At 34.5% G+C, this 19067-nt stretch overlaps 1 protein-coding gene and 1 pseudogene across 1 annotated transcript; one reads left to right on the plus strand and one right to left on the minus strand.

Annotated features, from left to right (window-relative positions):
• Positions 1-12958: 12958 nt before the first annotated feature.
• On the plus strand, positions 12959-16936 carry LOC128209892 (putative nuclease HARBI1; annotated as a pseudogene).
• On the minus strand, positions 16765-18777 carry LOC128209893 (uncharacterized). The gene is made up of 5 exons (XM_052914153.1): positions 18485-18777; positions 18120-18259; positions 17531-17690; positions 17241-17328; positions 16765-17064 (listed from the first exon to the last, which is right to left on the minus strand). Exons 1-5 carry the CDS (start codon positions 18775-18777, stop codon positions 16960-16962), a joined length of 786 nt encoding a protein of 261 aa, XP_052770113.1. The 3' UTR covers positions 16765-16959.
• Between the last annotated feature and the right edge of the window lie 290 nt (positions 18778-19067).

Raw genomic sequence — 19067 nt, forward strand, 5'->3', positions numbered from 1 at the left:
GAAGTTTGGTTCTGGAATGGTCCTTTTTATGTTATTATGCTTTAACTTCGGTACGACCTTTTTAAGTTAGGTTATACATTATAGGAGTTTTGTTACAAACGGTGTCTTAAATCTTAAACTGACTTTGACAAACCCTTTATGTAATATATTCAGTATTAGATAAGTAATCATGTACCTAATTAGTATAATTGCTTACATTTGTTTTGTTTAGACGGTTAATGAATTATTCAACTATATAACGCCATATCGGTTTTTGTACTGTATTAGGGCATACAGACTTACCTTGTGTTTTTATGTCGGTAATAGAACTGTATTAGACCATACCGACTTACCTTAGTTTTGTAATGTTAATTATAGAACTGTATTAGGCCATATATACTTACCTTAGTTTGTTATTTCAGCAAATAAACTGTATTAGACCATAACAGCTAATCTTAGATTTGTAATGTGTGTAATTGAACTGTTTTAGGCCATATAGACTTACCTTAGCTTTGTTGTGTCGGTAATTAAATGTATTATGTCATACCGATGTCATGGTATGTTAAGCGTAAGGTCCTAATTTAAACCGCTCAACCGTGTAAAAAAGGAAACAAATGTCCAGCTAATAACAAACATGATATACCGCGCCGGGAAGAGACAAATATACAGACAATATTACGCATTTTATTTAATCAAACTTCTCTTATCTATGTACAGATCAAGCGGTATTGTAACATAAAGACATATAGAGACAAAAGTAACACAATTGCCATATACAACTTGGGGTAGCAGCTATTAATTAGAGAAAAATGAATAACTGCACCATGCAGTTGAATGATTAATTAGTCGGCACGCTGTTTTAAGCTTAAACGTCGAAAATAAAATTTAAAAAAGGGGAAAAGTAAGTTAAAGCTTCGGAGTTAGAAAGTAGAAGTCTAATTTCCGTACATTTATCAACTTGGATTATACGGTAGATTGATTCATGAACTGATATGTTTAAAATTTATTTAATCATAATATAACGACTATTAATAACAGTTCATTATGGTATTTTATTAATTAAAACGCGATACATTCAATTTTTTCAAATATACTTTCTAGCATAGATTTCAAATAATTTAATAATAAGGAATATCCCCAGGTCTGCAATTGTAATCAGAAATATATAAATATTATATCTAACCAAATGTAATTTACTTGTAATTACATGTGTGATAAATATACAAAATCTTTAATATTCTATGTTATAAAATATAATAATTATTTTTCATTTTTATAATGTAAAAATGTTTATTATATATCTATATGTTACTATATGCCATCTAATTAATTGTCTTTATTCTCGATTTTGTATGTTTTTGCATTAAATATTTAGTGAATACCTCTCATACCGGTCACATTGACATAAATCAAAGAAATAAGCCCGGTGGTTATTTACCTTATTCTTTTAATGATATTATCTTCTGAGTCGAAAAGTGTATCTGTATGACACCTTTTAATTAAATCCATTGTATCAAGATCAATCAACATTGTAAATATACCCGTCAGGTATTTTATCATTATATTTTTGATTGTAGTTTACACAAAATGATAAGATCTTGATAGGAAGTGTGTGTTACATGCGCTTAGAAAGAACGGTATAATGTTACATAAGTATTGTTCACAACCGTCTGCTCTCCCGTTTACCTGAGATTTTGACATAGAGAATGGCACGAGTGTTTTCAATATCGTTTAAATTAATAAATCGGAGAATTTCAATGTCAGTAGAAATATGTTGCTAAGTATAAAGTAATAGGAATTAAGGAAATATTTGTCATGGATTACGGGTAATCTTGACGCAATTAAAGACTTGACGCTGTAAGTAATCTTGATGTTAACAAATTGTTGAGCGATTTGCTTTTGTACTTTATATTGTACCCTGACTATGTATTTTAAAGAATATTTGTCGTCATTTTTTGAGTGAAATCTCGATTAAACCGAGAGTGCATATATTGGATGACGTCTCGATCCAACCGTATTTATAATGTGTATATATTAGTTGAATTATCGATCAAACCAAGAGTGTAACATGCATACATTGTATGAAGTCTCGAACAAACCGAGAGTGTAATATTAATACATTGGATGAAGTCTCGAACAAACTGAGAATAGTACGTGCATACACTTGGTGAAATATCGAACAAATTGAGTGTAATATGCATACATTGGATGAAGTCTCAATCCAACCAAGAGGGTAATATGCGTACATAAGAAGAGGTCTAGATTAAACCGATAAGGTAATGTGCATACATTTGATGATATTTCCATCCAACCGAGAGTGAAATATGCGTACATTTGAAAAGGTCTAGATCACACCGAGAGTATTATATGCGTACATTGGAAAAGGTCTAGATTAAACCGAGAGTGTAATATGCATACATTCGACGAAATCTCGATAATACAGAGAGTGCAATATGCATACATTGAATAATGTCTCTATCCAACCGAGAGTGCAATATGCATACAATGGATAAAGTCTTGATCATACGGAGAGTGTAATATGCATACGTTGGATAAAGTCACCAACCAACCGAGAGTGTAATATACATACATTGGAAGAGGTGTAGATCATCAGGAAAGTGTAATATGCATATATTGAATATAAACTCGAGCATACGGAGAGTGTAATATGCATACATTGGATAAAGTCTCAATCCAACCGATAGAGTGGTATGCATACATTTGATGAAGTGTCGATCATACGGAGAGTGTAATACGCATACAGTTGGTGAAGTTTTGAACTAACCGAGGGTGTTATGTACATATATTGGATGAAGTATCGATCAAACCGAGAGTGTCATATGCGTACATTGGATGAAGTTTCGATCATATGGAAAGTGTAAAATGCATACATTGGATATGTCTCGATCATACCGAGAGTGAAATATGCATACATTGGATGAAATCTCGATCATACGTAGAGTGTAATATGCATACATTGGATGATGTCTCCATTCAACCGAAAGTGTATTATGCATTCATTGGATAAAGACTCGATCATACGTAGAGTGTAATATGCATACTTTAGAAGAGATAGAGATCATACCGATAGTGTAATATGCTTTCATTGGATGAAGTCTCGGTCATACGGGGAATGTAATATGCATACATTTGATGAAGTCTCCATCCAACTGAGAGTGTAATATGCATACATTGGATGAAGTCTCAATCCAACCGAGAGAGTGATATGAATACATTGGATGAAGTCTCCATCCACTTGAGAGTGGAATATGCATACATTGGATGAAGTCTCAATCCAACCGATAGAGTGATGTGCATACATTGGATGAAGTCTCCATCCAACTGAGAGTGTAATATGCATACATTGGATGAAGTCTCCATTCAACAGAGAGTGTAATATGCATACATTGGATGAAGTCTCAATCCAACCGAGAGAGTGGTATGCATACATTGGATGAAGTCTCCATTCAACAGAGAGTGTAATATGCATACATTGGATGAAGTCTCCATTCAACAGAGAGTGTAATATGCATACATTGGATGAAGTCTCCATCCAACTGAGAGTGTAATATGCATACATTGGATGAAGTCTCAATCCAACAGAGAGAGTGATGTGCATACATTGGATGAAGTCTCAATCCAACCGAGAGAGTACTATGCATACATTGGATGAAGTCTCCATTCAACAGAGAGTGTAATATGCATACATTGGATGAAGTCTCCATTCAACAGAGAGTGTAATATGCATACATTGGATGAAGTCTCCATTCAACAGAGAGTGTAATATGCATACATTGGATGAAGTCTCAATCCAACCGAGAGAGTGATGTGCATACATTGGATGAAGTATCCATCCAACTGAGAGTGTAATATGCATACATTGGATGAAGTCTCCATTCAACAGAGAGTGTAATATGCATACATTGGATGAAGTCTCAATCCAACCGAGAGAGTGGTATGCATACATTGGATGAAGTCTCCATTCAACAGAGAGTGTAATATGCATACATTGGATGAAGTCTCCATTCAACAGAGAGTGTAATATGCATACATTGGATGAAGTCTCCATTCAACAGAGAGTGTAATATGCATACATTGGATGAAGTCTCCATTCAACAGAGAGTGTAATATGCATACATTGGATGAAGTCTCCATCCAACTGAGAGTGTAATATGCATACATTGGATGAAGTCTCCATTCAACAGAGAGTGTAATATGCATACATTGGATGAAGTCTCAATCCAACCGAGAGAGTGGTATGCATACATTTGTCGAAGTCTCGAACAAACCGAGAGTGTTATGTGATTACATTGGATGAAGTATCGAGCAAACCGAAATGAATTGTCATCGTATATATTTAATACAGAAATGCATTCTTAATATTCCTTTCTTTGTTTAATAAATTTTTTGTTATACGTATGCCTAATAAAATGTATAGATATTAACCATACTGACATGTGGTTTTATCATATCAAAAAGCTTTTTCGTTGTGTCCGTGCTTTTTTTATTTAATCATCAGTAAGGTTACCAGTAGGTAAAGCTATTATTGTAAAAGAAGCAGCGTGCGGAAATATAACAACGATATTTCAATAAATGCGCTCTACTTCTGTTCTTGTCAATATAGAATAAGCGATTACTATACACTGATATTTAATCTCCAGAAATATAAACAAACGGTATCAAACATATTTTAACTCAATATTAAGTTATTCCGGTATCCAATGCTCAAAATGTGCATGTTTTGTTATGCGTAACATTGTGTAATGATACTAATTAACCTTAAGATATTGCAATTTGGTCGGATGAATGTCAGATGAATGTGTTTTTGTTTTTTTGTAATTCTTCAAATCAATTATGAACTTCATAAAAAGTTATTTCAGTGTATGATTGCAAATAATTTGTTCGTACAATGCAGATGAATCGTTGTTTGTTCATGTCAAACAAATGTTTAGCAGTTGCCTTTGAAATTACACTACTTTCTTCCAACACAATTAATATGAATATACTAGCAACTAAAACAACCTAGACGTAGACATTACCGTGTTAAGAGGAACATAATACAAACACAAAACAGAGTGCAAACAACATACAACACAAACTTACTTAGACCTAACACTTTTGCATAAACAAGATCAATTTCATATGAAGCACGTAACGAGATACATAAACAAAAATTACAACCTTATTTAGACTCAACCTTAAACAAAGACAGGATCATTCCATATCAAAAACGCGATTTATACAAAACAACAAAGCGATACCACACATGCATCAATACATCTTTGATAATACAAGTGGCAATCCTTTTGAACGGAAGAGGAAATGGAAATAGCAGTCGTGGGTTTAAACAAAATGATGAGCATTCAACTTTAAACTTATTCTGACTAAATAGCATGGTCTTCAAGTACACCAATTACAAAGCACATATTATGTTAAGATAATACTGCTGATTGCCTCGAATGTTTCCTTTATATTTCCACTTAAAAAATAAAGCAAAGTCAGATATCAAACCGAAGCAAGGGATATTGTAGAATTGCAATATGATTAAAGAAAAAGGCGTACGCAAATATAAATACAAAGTGTAAAACGTAAATGTAGTTTTAGTAGTAAAAACTGTGTTATCCCAAACACAATTAAACATTGGATTATACTATACCGTTAAGTTAATGATGATGATACGTTACAGTAAAAGACAAAATGAGTACAAACGAAAATATACATGGAACAATAATTCGCCTTTTATAGATTATGGTTGAATTTTAAACCTGTAAGCAAAACATTTGCTGGTGAATATTATATACTGTATCAAATATTATGATCCACTACAGATTTATGTCCATGCAATATTTATATTGTTTTAAGTGTATAGAAATGCGTTATGATTTTTGCATTTAATCAGGGTGCTACCAATGTTTACGTTGCAGTTCGACATTAAATTGGCAATTGCAATTCAATTTTGCGACTTATGTGATATCACAAATGTTGACCAATATCAACATACTTACTCTTCATTCAAATGGTATCACGATTCTGTAATCCATTCGGAATGTGCACATGTACCTACAAGTAAATCAAATCAGAACGCGCCGCCGATATGGGCGATAAATCGGTGGTAGAATATCCGATAGGGTATATTCAACGTTTAAACCCCCTTGATACTGGATTTATACAATGGGCATATCATTTATCGAATCGGCTTACTTGAAACGAACAATCGTATTCACACAGATACTTAATTATATGATACTATCGGTCCTTTGTATTTGAAGTAAAATAATCTCTTTAACATCAAACATTATGTTAACAGATCTCTGTACCTTAAGAAAGTTTTAATTTAAGCAAAGGCGTTATTTGTTTCATAATATAATAAAGGTTAGACGCCCTCGGTGTAAAGTGCCATATTCAAGAAACGATATGAAATCCACATTATTCATTATCTAAATTTGATTGTTTGAACATTTAAAATTCTGATGTTAAATAAGTTTCAAGCGAACAGTTTAAAATGTCATCAAAACAAGTTATGTGTGAGATGTGTTGTAAGGAACAGGCAGTTGGATACTGCAACATATGTAGGAATATAGGTGAATCGTGTTTTGAAATTCATAAAACAGGAAGAGCATTTAAAATCCACACCCTTAACATGTATGGAGAGGATGGTTGCAGTCCAAGGCGAATTATATGTGATATCAAACAGGAGATGTGTAAACACCATCCAACTGAAAGGACGTTTATACGTAAAACACATGAATCTTTGATCTGCGGTAGATGTCTACAATCCGATCATTTTTCACATGGTGAGGATGATTTTGATTTGTGTAAAGGGGCCACACAGCTTGATTGTGATCAGGTCATAGATACGTCCGCAGCTTTATATATAATAAGGGAGATTACAGGTGACTTTAGCGCCTAAAGGGAAAAGTCCATCAAAGAAACAAAACAAATAATACCAACGTGGTAAAAGTCAATAAAGAACTTGATTCTTTCGAAATTAAACTAAAAGGAAAAGTGGGAGATTTCAAAAGAGGTTTCAGTCAAGAAACATGTACGACTAACGACAAAAACCTAGACTCAAACTCAATGGGGGGTGCTAGTCAAGAAATGCAAATGGTATGTTATGATATTGATTATATCATCGTAACGTAAATACGTTGCATCATGCAATGACGATATTCTATTTACCAAAGAGCAATGTACTGGAGATGAATTATAGTAATCGTCTTAAAAGTAATTGTATCCGTCGTCCGTTGCGCACCGTCTGTCTACGTCCACACTACTCAAAGCATTTATTGACAATAAATATCAGTGGAACTCTTCTCTTCAAAAACAGTAACAAAAATATATACAATAAGTGTGTTCCAATGCTTCTTAAAACTGCCATTGATCAATCTGCCGTTTTTGACAACAACGATCACAAATCAATGTTATACTTGATATCCAAACACGTACCTAAACCAATTGTTCACACTATATATTCCTCAACAAGCACATTTTTTTACAATAATTTCTGTTTTCTCAATTAGCACATTTTTCACAAATTTGATATAAACTTTCACAGAAATATTTTAATTTGCCTTAGATTACTGGTGATTTTTACATATAATTAAGTATTTCGAACCTTAAATCAAACCTTAAATGTGAACTTGATCTTAAGGAATGCGAATATGTTTTGAACGCAAAATACCACTTTATTTCTACTTTATGTCCAACATTTACAAATGGGCAGCCATTGTTAAAATAATGGGCATATTGTTTTATGTAGCGTTGTCTATATGTTACCATGTTTTAACTATTGATTGGTCATATCATTATACAGACACGTAAGGAACCTATCGAAGCATTGATTCAAGCGAAACTGGACGCAGAAAAAGCAGAAATGGTGAGTTAATTTGAAAACAAGATTTTAACTTTAGAGTTACACATCGCGTAGCCGTTTTGCTAAAGTCACAAAAACATTCTCAGAAATTTGGTATGGATTGTTTTATTATTTTTTTGCCTTGTACCTTTGATATAAGTGTAATATGTCACAAAGTTTGGTAACATCAAAAGCATGTATATATGTTTAATCACCTTAGGGCTGTGAGTGGTCTAGTTGCATAATTGTTTGCCTCGCATCAAAAAGGTCGTGATTTCGATCACAACTAGGGTTTCTTTTTCATGGCCTCTCATGACTCGGTACTGGTTTATGCCCAGGAAACGGACTCGAGAATAATTTTATAAGATTTCGTCACATTCGAGCTAAAATTAATTAGTTTATACTAATCACACACGCAATTACATACAAACCATGTACTCCTGTGTAGTCGGTCATCAGATATCTGGTTACAACAATAATCAAAGAACCAAAAGGTCAATGCACTTTTTACTTTTCTTTGTAATAATGTATTTCAGACTGTTTTTCATCTGTACATATGCATACCCGGGCACAGACTATGAACTGATTAATTATTATAAACAACAGTTCAAAGAAACATACATTGATAATTATTATATCATTTCCAGCTTTTTGCCTCTCTGTTTGTCTTTAATCAATTATTATACGTGTAAAGCTAATTTTAAGAATGTCTTGAAATGTTTGATTGCAGGCACGAAAGAGATTCGAGAAAGAATCACTGCAAGCGAAACAGAGCTTAGAAATGACTGAACAGGTAAGATCAATAGTAAAAAGGATGATAAGAAAAATACAATGATCCATTTAAAAATGCTAAATGTCAATTCAATATATGTTTTATCTAATTTAAAGTTGTTATATGTGGTATTTTAAAGTAAATCTAACTAGAAAACAGATATTTTTATATGAATAATATGAAAATATAGCCAACCAATATTTTTGTATGAGTGAAAAAAGCAGCAGCCTAAAGTAATTGGGCGATAACCATTTTTATATTTATGCCGATCCCCCGCCCCACACACCTGCAAAATAATCCCAATCTAGCTCCTATAAACAAACTTCCATTTTCATCCATCAATTCTTACTATAGTTACACCTTGGCCCTAACCCTAAAAAGCAATACAGAGCTTGCTGTTCGCATAAAAAAATATATTCACCGTCTTTCATTACAATACATCCATTCTTACTTAAGGTATTGGGTGGAAACCACTGTTCTATGTTTAGGAACAATGTCCTTGACCTTGCCCAAACCCTGTCAACATCACAATCGCAAAAGCTCGTCATCTCTGCTTCCCATACACCAACTCCATCACTATCCATTAATTATTACTTAAGGTATTCGGCAGAAACCAATTTTATTTGTTTAATTTTCAGTGACTGTGACCTTGAGCCCAATCCCCTTAAAGGCTTTTCAAAGCAAGTTCTTTATATGAGCTTCTAACACTACAACTTTCATTACTAAAGATCACTAGCTTAAGTAATTTGGAGAAAAAACATATTCTTACTTAAGTGACAGCGTCGATGAACCCTCAAAAACATTCCCCTGCTAGTTCTTCTAATAACCTAACTACACACCAATTTTTATCACCATCAACCAATTCTTACTTGAATAATTGCGCGGAAACCGTTTTCCATTTTTAGTAACTGTTACATTAACCACTGCCTTGACCCAGCCCCCTTCAAATGAACTCAAGAAGTTCCACAAAGGCTACACAACAACTAACAACATTATCCATCAATTCAAAACCGCATCCCATCAATAGCAATTAAAAGCTAGCAATTCACATAAGCTACCTACACACAACATTGTTTAATATCCATCAATTCATACTTAAGTCAATAGCTGAAAACATTTTATTACATTATTGGTAACTCTTGACCTTTACATTGACTCAATCCCCCACAAAAGCAATCCAAAGCTAGCGGGAAGAAACCATGTGTCATATTTATAAGTGCCAAGTCGGGGCCCAGCATGGGAGCAGCGGCTGTGTTGGCCCTTCCTCTAAATGCAATAAAGAAACGCATGTAAATGAATCGTAATGCGAAAATCATTAAAATAGTGTCCAAATCCAAAGTTAGGGAAAGGTCAGCAGCATAGAGTTAACGAGAGTCAATGTTTTTGAATGGCAGTTTGAATGGCCCGAATGATATTCTATCTGGTACGAACGTTATTAGATGTGAAGCATATTTCCGTTTAGTGTTTGAAGATAGCGTTACCAAATGTAGAGACAGCATCGTTATCCAGATCCACCTCCTGTGAACTATTTGAACCTGGAATAATAAAACCTTACTTTAGCCATGTTGTCATAAAGACGATTTATGCCATTGTTTTCATGAAGGCGCGAAACATTGTCAGCTAGTAAGTTAAAACGGTCTGGAAGCTGCTCGAATACTAAAATTTGATAAAGCACAGAGCCAGAAAACGCGCCTTAGAGAATCCATCACTGTCGGGGTCCTTCATGAACCTTTATTAATAATCTTGCATGCTGTAATATTGTCACAGTGCACATAGACCAGTTGGTTAGCCCATTGATACGACCAGCGTCTAACCGCTATTTCTAACGAAAGTATTTCAATGTGATTAATAGATAATGATGCAGTTTTGGTAGACCATGGCATGTATATGAAGATGTATTGATTAAACGAACCACATGCCTTTTACAAGCATCGATGCTAACCAAAACCGCCGACCTTTCATCAACTATTTGCATGGTGCCGTTAAACGCTTTCATGAAACTAAGCTACCACAGTATATAGTTTATCTCTGTGTTAACATAAGTTCGGTGTCCACTTGCCAAAAGAGTGTTTGAACGGTCGATTAAGCGCCTCATTTGAAAACGACCGCCATAAATGCATTGAGTTATCCAGTTCATTTTTCTAACTGTTCGTTGAATATGCCGTTTAGTTACTTTCCTAGAATTGAATGTTTTTTTGAAGAAGCAGATGTATTTCACAAAGTTTATGTTCGGGTACACGTATTGTCATATTCACTGAGGTTATCACAAGGCCGAGAAAAGTAAGTTCTTGAAAGGGCCCTTCTAATTTGTTGTAGTTAATGTGGAAGCCAAGCTCGCTGACCAATGCCATTAATTCATGAAGTGATTGTTGGCTTTGCTCGAATGTATTGCCTACTATCAGAAAATCACCGAGTTAGACAATGATAGTTTTGTAGCCTCTTTTATCCATTATCGCTTGCACGGCTTGTGTTATTTTTGTACATATCTCCGGGGACCGTGAAGCCCCGAATGGATGTTTAGTATCAACCATATAGGTAAAATTCTTGCTTTTGTGAAAACGCCATTTTAATTAAGTGGCTTGGTAATTTAATGGGTGAATTGGAACACTTCGGTATGCCCTTTGAAGATCAAGTTTAGCCATATAACTGTAAGGTATAACAAGCTTAATTGCATCCTTGATTGACTGGTTCTTAAAATGGTTCCTATCTGCAAAGTCATTTACGGTAAATCCTAGCGGGCGACTACAATCCTGAATAAGTCTTACTTTCGAAGAATCACGTTTCGGTATAGCTCCGAAAGTGGAGACAATTAGCGGCTTATCATCGACAATTTCGTAGTGCCCGTTTTCGAGTTCTGATACGATTTGGGCTTCTGTTTTTGCACGCACATTTTAGTATTTATGGCCGATGAGTAATTTTCCACTTCCACAATGCTTGCCAGGTGATCATTGTCAACTATGTTAAGTCCATATCTGATTCCCGAAAGTAAATATTCACGATCTTGGTATCTCTGTTAGCTTCTATAATCACCAAATGCAATGACATGTTATATCACACGTTATGTTAATGTTATTATATCTATGTTTCTTATTGGCATGTTATTAAGGTAATGTTTACATTTTTCATAGAGAATATTTTAATAAAATTGGCATATATGTCCATTTCCGTAGGTTAAAGTTGTTTAATTCAAAATGCCTAGTCTTATTTTTAAACAATAGACAATTCTCTAACAGAGAATGGTGACAAAGATCCAGTATTTCTATCTTTAACTGTGTGTAGTGCTGAAACAAGTGTAACAAGACCGGAACCAATCAAAACAATTAAAATCCTTTTACAAACATGTTGACGAATCTTATCGCATATATTCAGAATGATAGCAAATATGTTCTGGTATATAACACATGTAAATTATGACAGCATATACAGATTCAACGCATGAATCACTCCTTTTTTGAATAGACGATTTGGGTTTATTTGGAATAGTTCGATATTTAATTTTCGGCTTATCGTTTTCAGAGAAGAATAAAATTCGAAAAAGAGTAACTGCAAGCGAAACAGGTCATAGAACAATCTGAAAAGATAACAGCTGAAGCTGCATAGCAGTGTTTTATGTCATACAAGTAGATTAATTTGAATATAAAGTTAAGTTTAAACTATAATGCATAAGTTTAAAGATTTGATATATATTCTAAATTTGTTTATGTTAAGTGGCATGATCTTTTAATAAAGTTAACTATTAAATCATATTATTGTTTGATATATTATTTTTATATGTAAATATAATCATCGATCTAAATGAATTTTAAATTACTGAAGTTATTTCAAATGGCCTTAATAAGTGTTATACTGATAATATAATGTTATAAAATAGGCTAGTAATTCTACATATGTTTTCACCGAGGCACATAGTAACAAAACAGTCGGTAACACGAAAAACAAAACGACTCTCTTTCAGACAAAACCAGCATATTTCTCATAGTATGGCGAATTCCGACAGCCAATGAAAATGGTCCATTTCTAGTGTTAGTTCTACGATTGTTCCCATATCGCGTCAATTACCTGATAGTTGATTTATACTTAATGATATTTGACACTGTGGGTATGTTCCGTAAATTTAAGACGTATTAAACATCTGTGCAGAGCACGTTAAAAAAACACAATAGTTGCCATTGTACGGTTTATATTTTCAATCGTATATAATGTTTAGTAATCGTCTTTCTCTCTGATATAAAAAGTAATTAAACATTTACAGACCAGGGGCCGGTTGCTCAAAACCTCAGTTAAATTTAACGGCTCATTAAAGTTTTAACGGTCCGTTTAATTTTAACTATTATTGGCATGAGGTTGCTCAAAATAAAGTTAGAATTTAACGGCGGGTTTAACGGTTGAACCAGCCGTTAAATGTAACGGAGGAATAGACCTACGTTAAAACATTAACGGAAGGTTTCCAAGATGGCGGCTCTATTTGTAAATCATAGAAAAGTGAAAGAATTTCGGCACACTGCACATGTACAGAATATGCTAGACAATGAGATGTATGCCAGATACAGATATACGAATGGTGGAATAGATTATCTAGAGGATTTGCTGAAGGAATCGCTGGAAAGAACGACAAGAAGAAACAGAGCACTTACTGTTAGACAGATGATTCTGATTACGTTGCGCTTCTTCGCCACAGGAGCATTTTTTAACATCATTGGTGATAGTATGGGCTACCACAAGCGCACTGTGTCACGTGTTGTAGCCCAAATAACAGAAGCAATTTGTGGTCACATACATCAGTTTGTGATGTGGCCTGATGCCAATTTTTCGAGCATGGAATATGACAGAATTTTTTAAGAAAGCTGGTTTCCCGAATGCTGTTGGATGTGTAGACGGAACACATATCCGAATCCAGGCGCCATCCGAAGACGAACCAGCCTTCGTGAATAGGAAAGGCTTCCATAGCATCAACATGCAGGCTGTATGTGACATCAAAGGTATAAAACTTTGAGTTTTCCACTTTTGTTTTCAGTATTTCCATCTTTTCTTTCGAACGCTTAATATAATAATTATATTGTCAATTCGGCCAAAACACGTCCGGTTAAAGGGCGATACTAAAAGGCTGACTGGAGCGCTGAAAGTATACATAAAGAGGGAAAATGCTTACCAAAAATGTTATTAATGCTGGCCAAAAAGTTATTAAATAGTGATTTTATATTTCTATTAATTAATACAATAATTCAAGTCGACGTACTATATTAGTTATCATTTTTTGTTAAATAAATAACTCTTAGACATAGGTAACATATGGTACCGTACTCAAAAAGATTTTGTATACAGAGTCTATGCATACAGATTGTGAAGAATTTGGAAGGTGCAGGACGAAGTGAACCATTACCCAAGTGAACCACTGCCATTTGCGGATTCAACTCTGATTATTATTGCACAGTTTAATTGTTTAATCATTTTTCAGGAAAATTTACAATTGTAAATGCAAGCTGGCCTGGGTCGTGCCACGACGCACACGTCTTCAGAACGTCGGGATTGGCAGCCAAACTGACGATTGAACATGTGGCGTTTTCAGATGGTGTCCTTTTAGGAGACAGTGGGTATGAACATGAAAAGTTTGCTTGAATCCATTAAATTTCCAACTTTATATATCGCAGTAACTTGAAGCTAAGGGAAATAACCGATACTTTGAGTTTTAACAGTACTTTCATTTAGTTTTTCTTTGCGTTTAAATCGCTTCATGATGGCGGACGGCCAGGGGGGACATCGATCTAAAAATATTAGATTACCCTGGATATCGGTCGTCCAGGTGCTGGAAAAGTGCAAATTATTCCAGCGAAATGGTTAGGGTCATTCAAGCCCATATTCTTATAAAACTAGGCTTGATCGACCCCAGCTGTGCTCACATATTGAAATGAACGTCAAGATCAGTCGATGTAACAACTGTTTGAAGAATGGAAATGTTTACCGTCCAACTCCGAAAATACGTGAGAAAAAAATTGTTTTTTTTTTTAATTTCCAAGTACTCGTTATTTTTTATAGCTAATGCCATCTAAAACCAATGTGTTATGTCTCATTTTTTTTCAATTTATTTTTAAAAACCGGTTTAATAATGCACCAGTCAATTGTAACCAAGCCCCCCCCCCCTCCCCGGTCCGGGAATAGTGGGGACTTTGACTTTCGGTCCAGCCAAGCCGGGCCAAAGTCCTCTACCTGTGGGAAGGAACTGCTCGTGAAACCCCCGCCAAATGCCCCTGAACCCACGGGAATCTTATGTTAGGCCCATTCCCGGGAAGACAAAACCACTGCATTCACTCGGCACTGTGGAGCCACCTAGAAGGTAAAAATACGGCCCATTTCCCTGGCTTTCCCCGGTATACCCCCGGAACTGGGGGCTGTGGTTAAAATTGACTGGTGCATAAGTCATTGACAAATTTGTCCAAATGACAAAACATGTGTATCATACAGGATAAGACATGGTTGAAAAATGCCTCTGGTAATTATTATGCGCACTGGGGCAATTATCAACCAAAAGCTATGGTCAACCATGTATTATCTTTATAATTTACATAATAATGTAATAATTATAAATATATAATATTTTTATAATATTTATTTGTCATCTTAAGTAAACCTCACCATGAAGTGTTCCCTTACTTCATAAACCTTAGAATATTTTTTTAAAATATTTTTTAGAATTATTCAAAATGCCAGAAATAATACCTGTTTTCTGACTGAAGCATAAGAAATGAAATACACATGAAAACAAAGGTCCTTATTGATATATACATCAGAAAATGATGCTTTTGTGATACTGTCGGATTACAGCTGATTAATCGGATAATGGATGGATCAGGGTCTCCGATTAATCGATTATGAAAATCCAAGGTGATTGCCCATCACTACTACATAGATAAGATTGATTCTGTTACAGTAATAAGAATATGTATTAAAGGTTCTTTATTGGATATATTACTTATGAATCAGAGACATCCATCCTTGCCAAGTTGCATTATTATGTCTTATTATATGCAGGTACGCCCTGAAGCCATTCCTCATGACCCCTTTTATTAGGGTTGACAGTGAATCAAAGGAAAGATATCAACAGGCACACACTCGGACAAGGGCCTGCATCGAGAGAGCATTTGGCAGGCTTAAGAGGAGATTTCATATTTTACATTCAGAGGTACTACTTGTGTATATGAATAATGGTTGTATATTAATTAATGTTATTTATTAGTGTTTAAACTACATGTTGTGTGCCTTACTGTTGACTAAATTTAATTTCCACTTAATGTATTGTGCTAGTATTTAAATCATGAACATATTTTATCTTGTAACTTTTAATGTATCTGGTTATTTTTATAATGAAGCCTATAATCTTATTGCAACCTATGCATTTATACTATAACATGTGATATTATGATCTTGAATCTTTCTTGGTCTTTTGTTTATATGTTATTGGATAATCTATTATGTCGGAAATAGCTAGTGTTATTTATGATTATCATAACCGATTTTAAATAAGATTAATTTATCTTATCGTATCGTTTCTTAATAGTTATAGTATTAGTACACGCACTTAAACAAACACCAAACCGATCATGCATGTACGCGCACACGTTCAAATATTCACCTTTTTCAATTAAATTATATTATTTTACAGATACGCCTCAGACCAGAAAAGGCATGCAAGGTAGATGTGGCATGTGTAATCCTACATAATATTGCAGTGGACATGAACATGCCTATGGACGACGATGAGTTCATTCAGCCACAGAATGGGAATGATGGAGTACACCAAGATGGTGGTACTGGCGTTGCCACTAGAGACTTCATTGTGGAAAACTTCTTCTCTGTGTAGTATCGATATATATACCACTGCTATCATAAATGCTCGTTCATCATCACCACTGCTCGTTCTTCATCACCACTGCTCATTCTTCATCACCACTGTTAGTTCACCACTGTTAGTTCATCATCACCACTGTTAGTTAATCATCACCACTGTTAGTTTATCATCATCGCTGTTAGATTATCAACATCTTCATACACCTCTTGAAGTAAAAAATAATAATTCTTACATTGTTTGCTCTTCATTCATAATTGTTTGTGTATTGTGTAAAGGCACTTATTAATGAAAAACAACACCGGTTGGATACGTGGATTTTTCACGTGCTCACTTTATTTTGGCAAGTAAGGTAAATCGCTCAGAATGGCCTAAATATTGCAGACAGACGATTCACATTGAATTAAACACATCATGTAGGTAACTTTACAAGCTCGTACATAAATTGCAAACAGTCAAATAATAAATAAACGCCATGAAAACCAGGATGAAATAAACCACATCACATGTTCATGTTTAACTCTCGAAGAAGGTTGTCCGGATGAATCCGTCTATTTCCTCTGTATCAAGTTTTTTTTCATATTTTTCCATCACTCTCAGCTTCACCCGATTGATTTCCTTCTGTAAAACAAAACAAAACATAAACAACTTTGCCGATTTGGTAATACAATCTTTATTATTTGGCATATATAATTCATCTAACATATAATTGTTGTGGTTGAAACCCCTTTTGCATTGAACTACATGTAAATTTATACTTTATGTAACATCCTCCGTACCCTTAGTCTTTTTCATACCTCTTGCTGTGCCAATTCCACCTGATTTTGAAAGTATAAAATTTGCCAATCAATGAGTTCCTCTGCTTTGGTCTTCCTTCTCTTGACACTATTAACAATAAGGATTATGATAATAAGGATCATAATAATATGATGTTATAACAGTGAACTGAAACTATTGCTAATTGTGACAAAAATTATCAAATAATGTGTGGATTCAAACTGTTAATGTTGAAGTTTACTCAATTGGTGTATATTTCATATATCGTATTTTTACAATGCAGTTGTTTGAATACATGGCAAATACTTACACACGTTCCTGTTTGTGTTCTTGGTAACTGCTCTTTGATGGTCCTGCAGTAGGCTGTGCCGCCATCATGATCTTGGATGGCGGGGGTAACTTTGATGACCTAAGGCTTTCACTCTCCGCATCTTCTTCATCTGTTAAATTTGGTATAAACGAAAGACCATCTGCGAAACAAAATAAATGTTGTAACAATTAAGATAAGGGAGGCAACTGTGTCAACTAGAATTATAATCAGAGTCGATTTTTTTTCGGACGTTTTAGCTTAGACGAAGTATTTGAAGGTGAAGGATGTGAACAACGAGGCACCTCTAATTTACATTGGAATAACGACTTTATAGCAAAATCACCGTTTGGAAATAGATTAAGGTAAGAAATCAATATCGTTTTATGCCTTCTATATATGTATCTTAGCCTGTTACCCGCCTTCTTCAATTATAATCAATGTTTTCCGTTGGAGGATTTTGTTACTAAAAATAGAAACACAATCTGTATACGAGGCTATGATTTGTTTATTTTAACTAAGAGATTCCCTTTCATGTATCAGACGACATTATGTTTTATATATCAACTTATCATGTTTATCACGAAATTACCTGGCTCATCAGAGTCCATTCCACCTATAACTCCATTGAAACTGGCATCAGCATGTATAGATACAATTCTATTGGCTTTATCTGTAGCCTTCTTTAGCGTGTCAGTACCCCGCCCACTCTCTCTCCGCTGGAGCCTTTCACTGTTATGACACAAATTAAACTATCAATAAAGAGTTTGAATAAACAAATTTAGTGTTCCTGGCCTAATTTTAAGCTTTACTCTGAGTAAAAAATAACCTTTTCATTTAAACATGTATATTAAGTTGTTTTATGAATAAAAAATGCATTTAATTCAGTACATCTGTCATGCTGAATATATTTCAAAATATTAACAATAACACTTTTTAAATATAATATCAGACTACCTTGTTATCTCAGCCTTGGCATTTTTTCGCATGTTCTGCCATTTAACACTGATTTCATCGCCAGTCCGAACAGCACACCCCAGGGCAGAACATTTGACACCTATTTCTTCCCATTTTCTTTTCTTTTTCTCATTAGAAATTTTATCTGTAAATTTGTTAGTCAGCATTTCCCTCGTCTCAAAGTCTCCCATACATTCCTCTATAATCAAAGTTTCACTAGCTGTGAAATTAGGTTTTTTTCTCCTTTTCTGTTTTTCAGTCTCATAAGCAGAAGACTTTGTGATGTCGGCCATCTTGGATGCTGAATGATGGTGACAGATGAATTATGGGACAGGAAGTTGGATTTAATTGACTGCTAAGCATTTAACGTTAGCGTTACTAAACGGCAGCGTTAAATAGCTATGAGCAACATTAATTAAACTGACGGTTAAGTAACAGTCAGTTATGGATTTAACGGATGGTTAAGGTAACTTACTGTTAAATTTAATTGAGGTTTTGAGCAACCGGCCCCTGATTGGCACGGCGTTAAGGTCTTATAGGGCCTATACACCAGATTGACACCAAAAAAGTAATTTTTGTAACG

This window comes from Mya arenaria, chromosome 11 (genome assembly GCF_026914265.1).
Source record: "Mya arenaria isolate MELC-2E11 chromosome 11, ASM2691426v1".
NCBI classification, from domain to species: Eukaryota; Metazoa; Mollusca; class Bivalvia; order Myida; family Myidae; genus Mya; species Mya arenaria.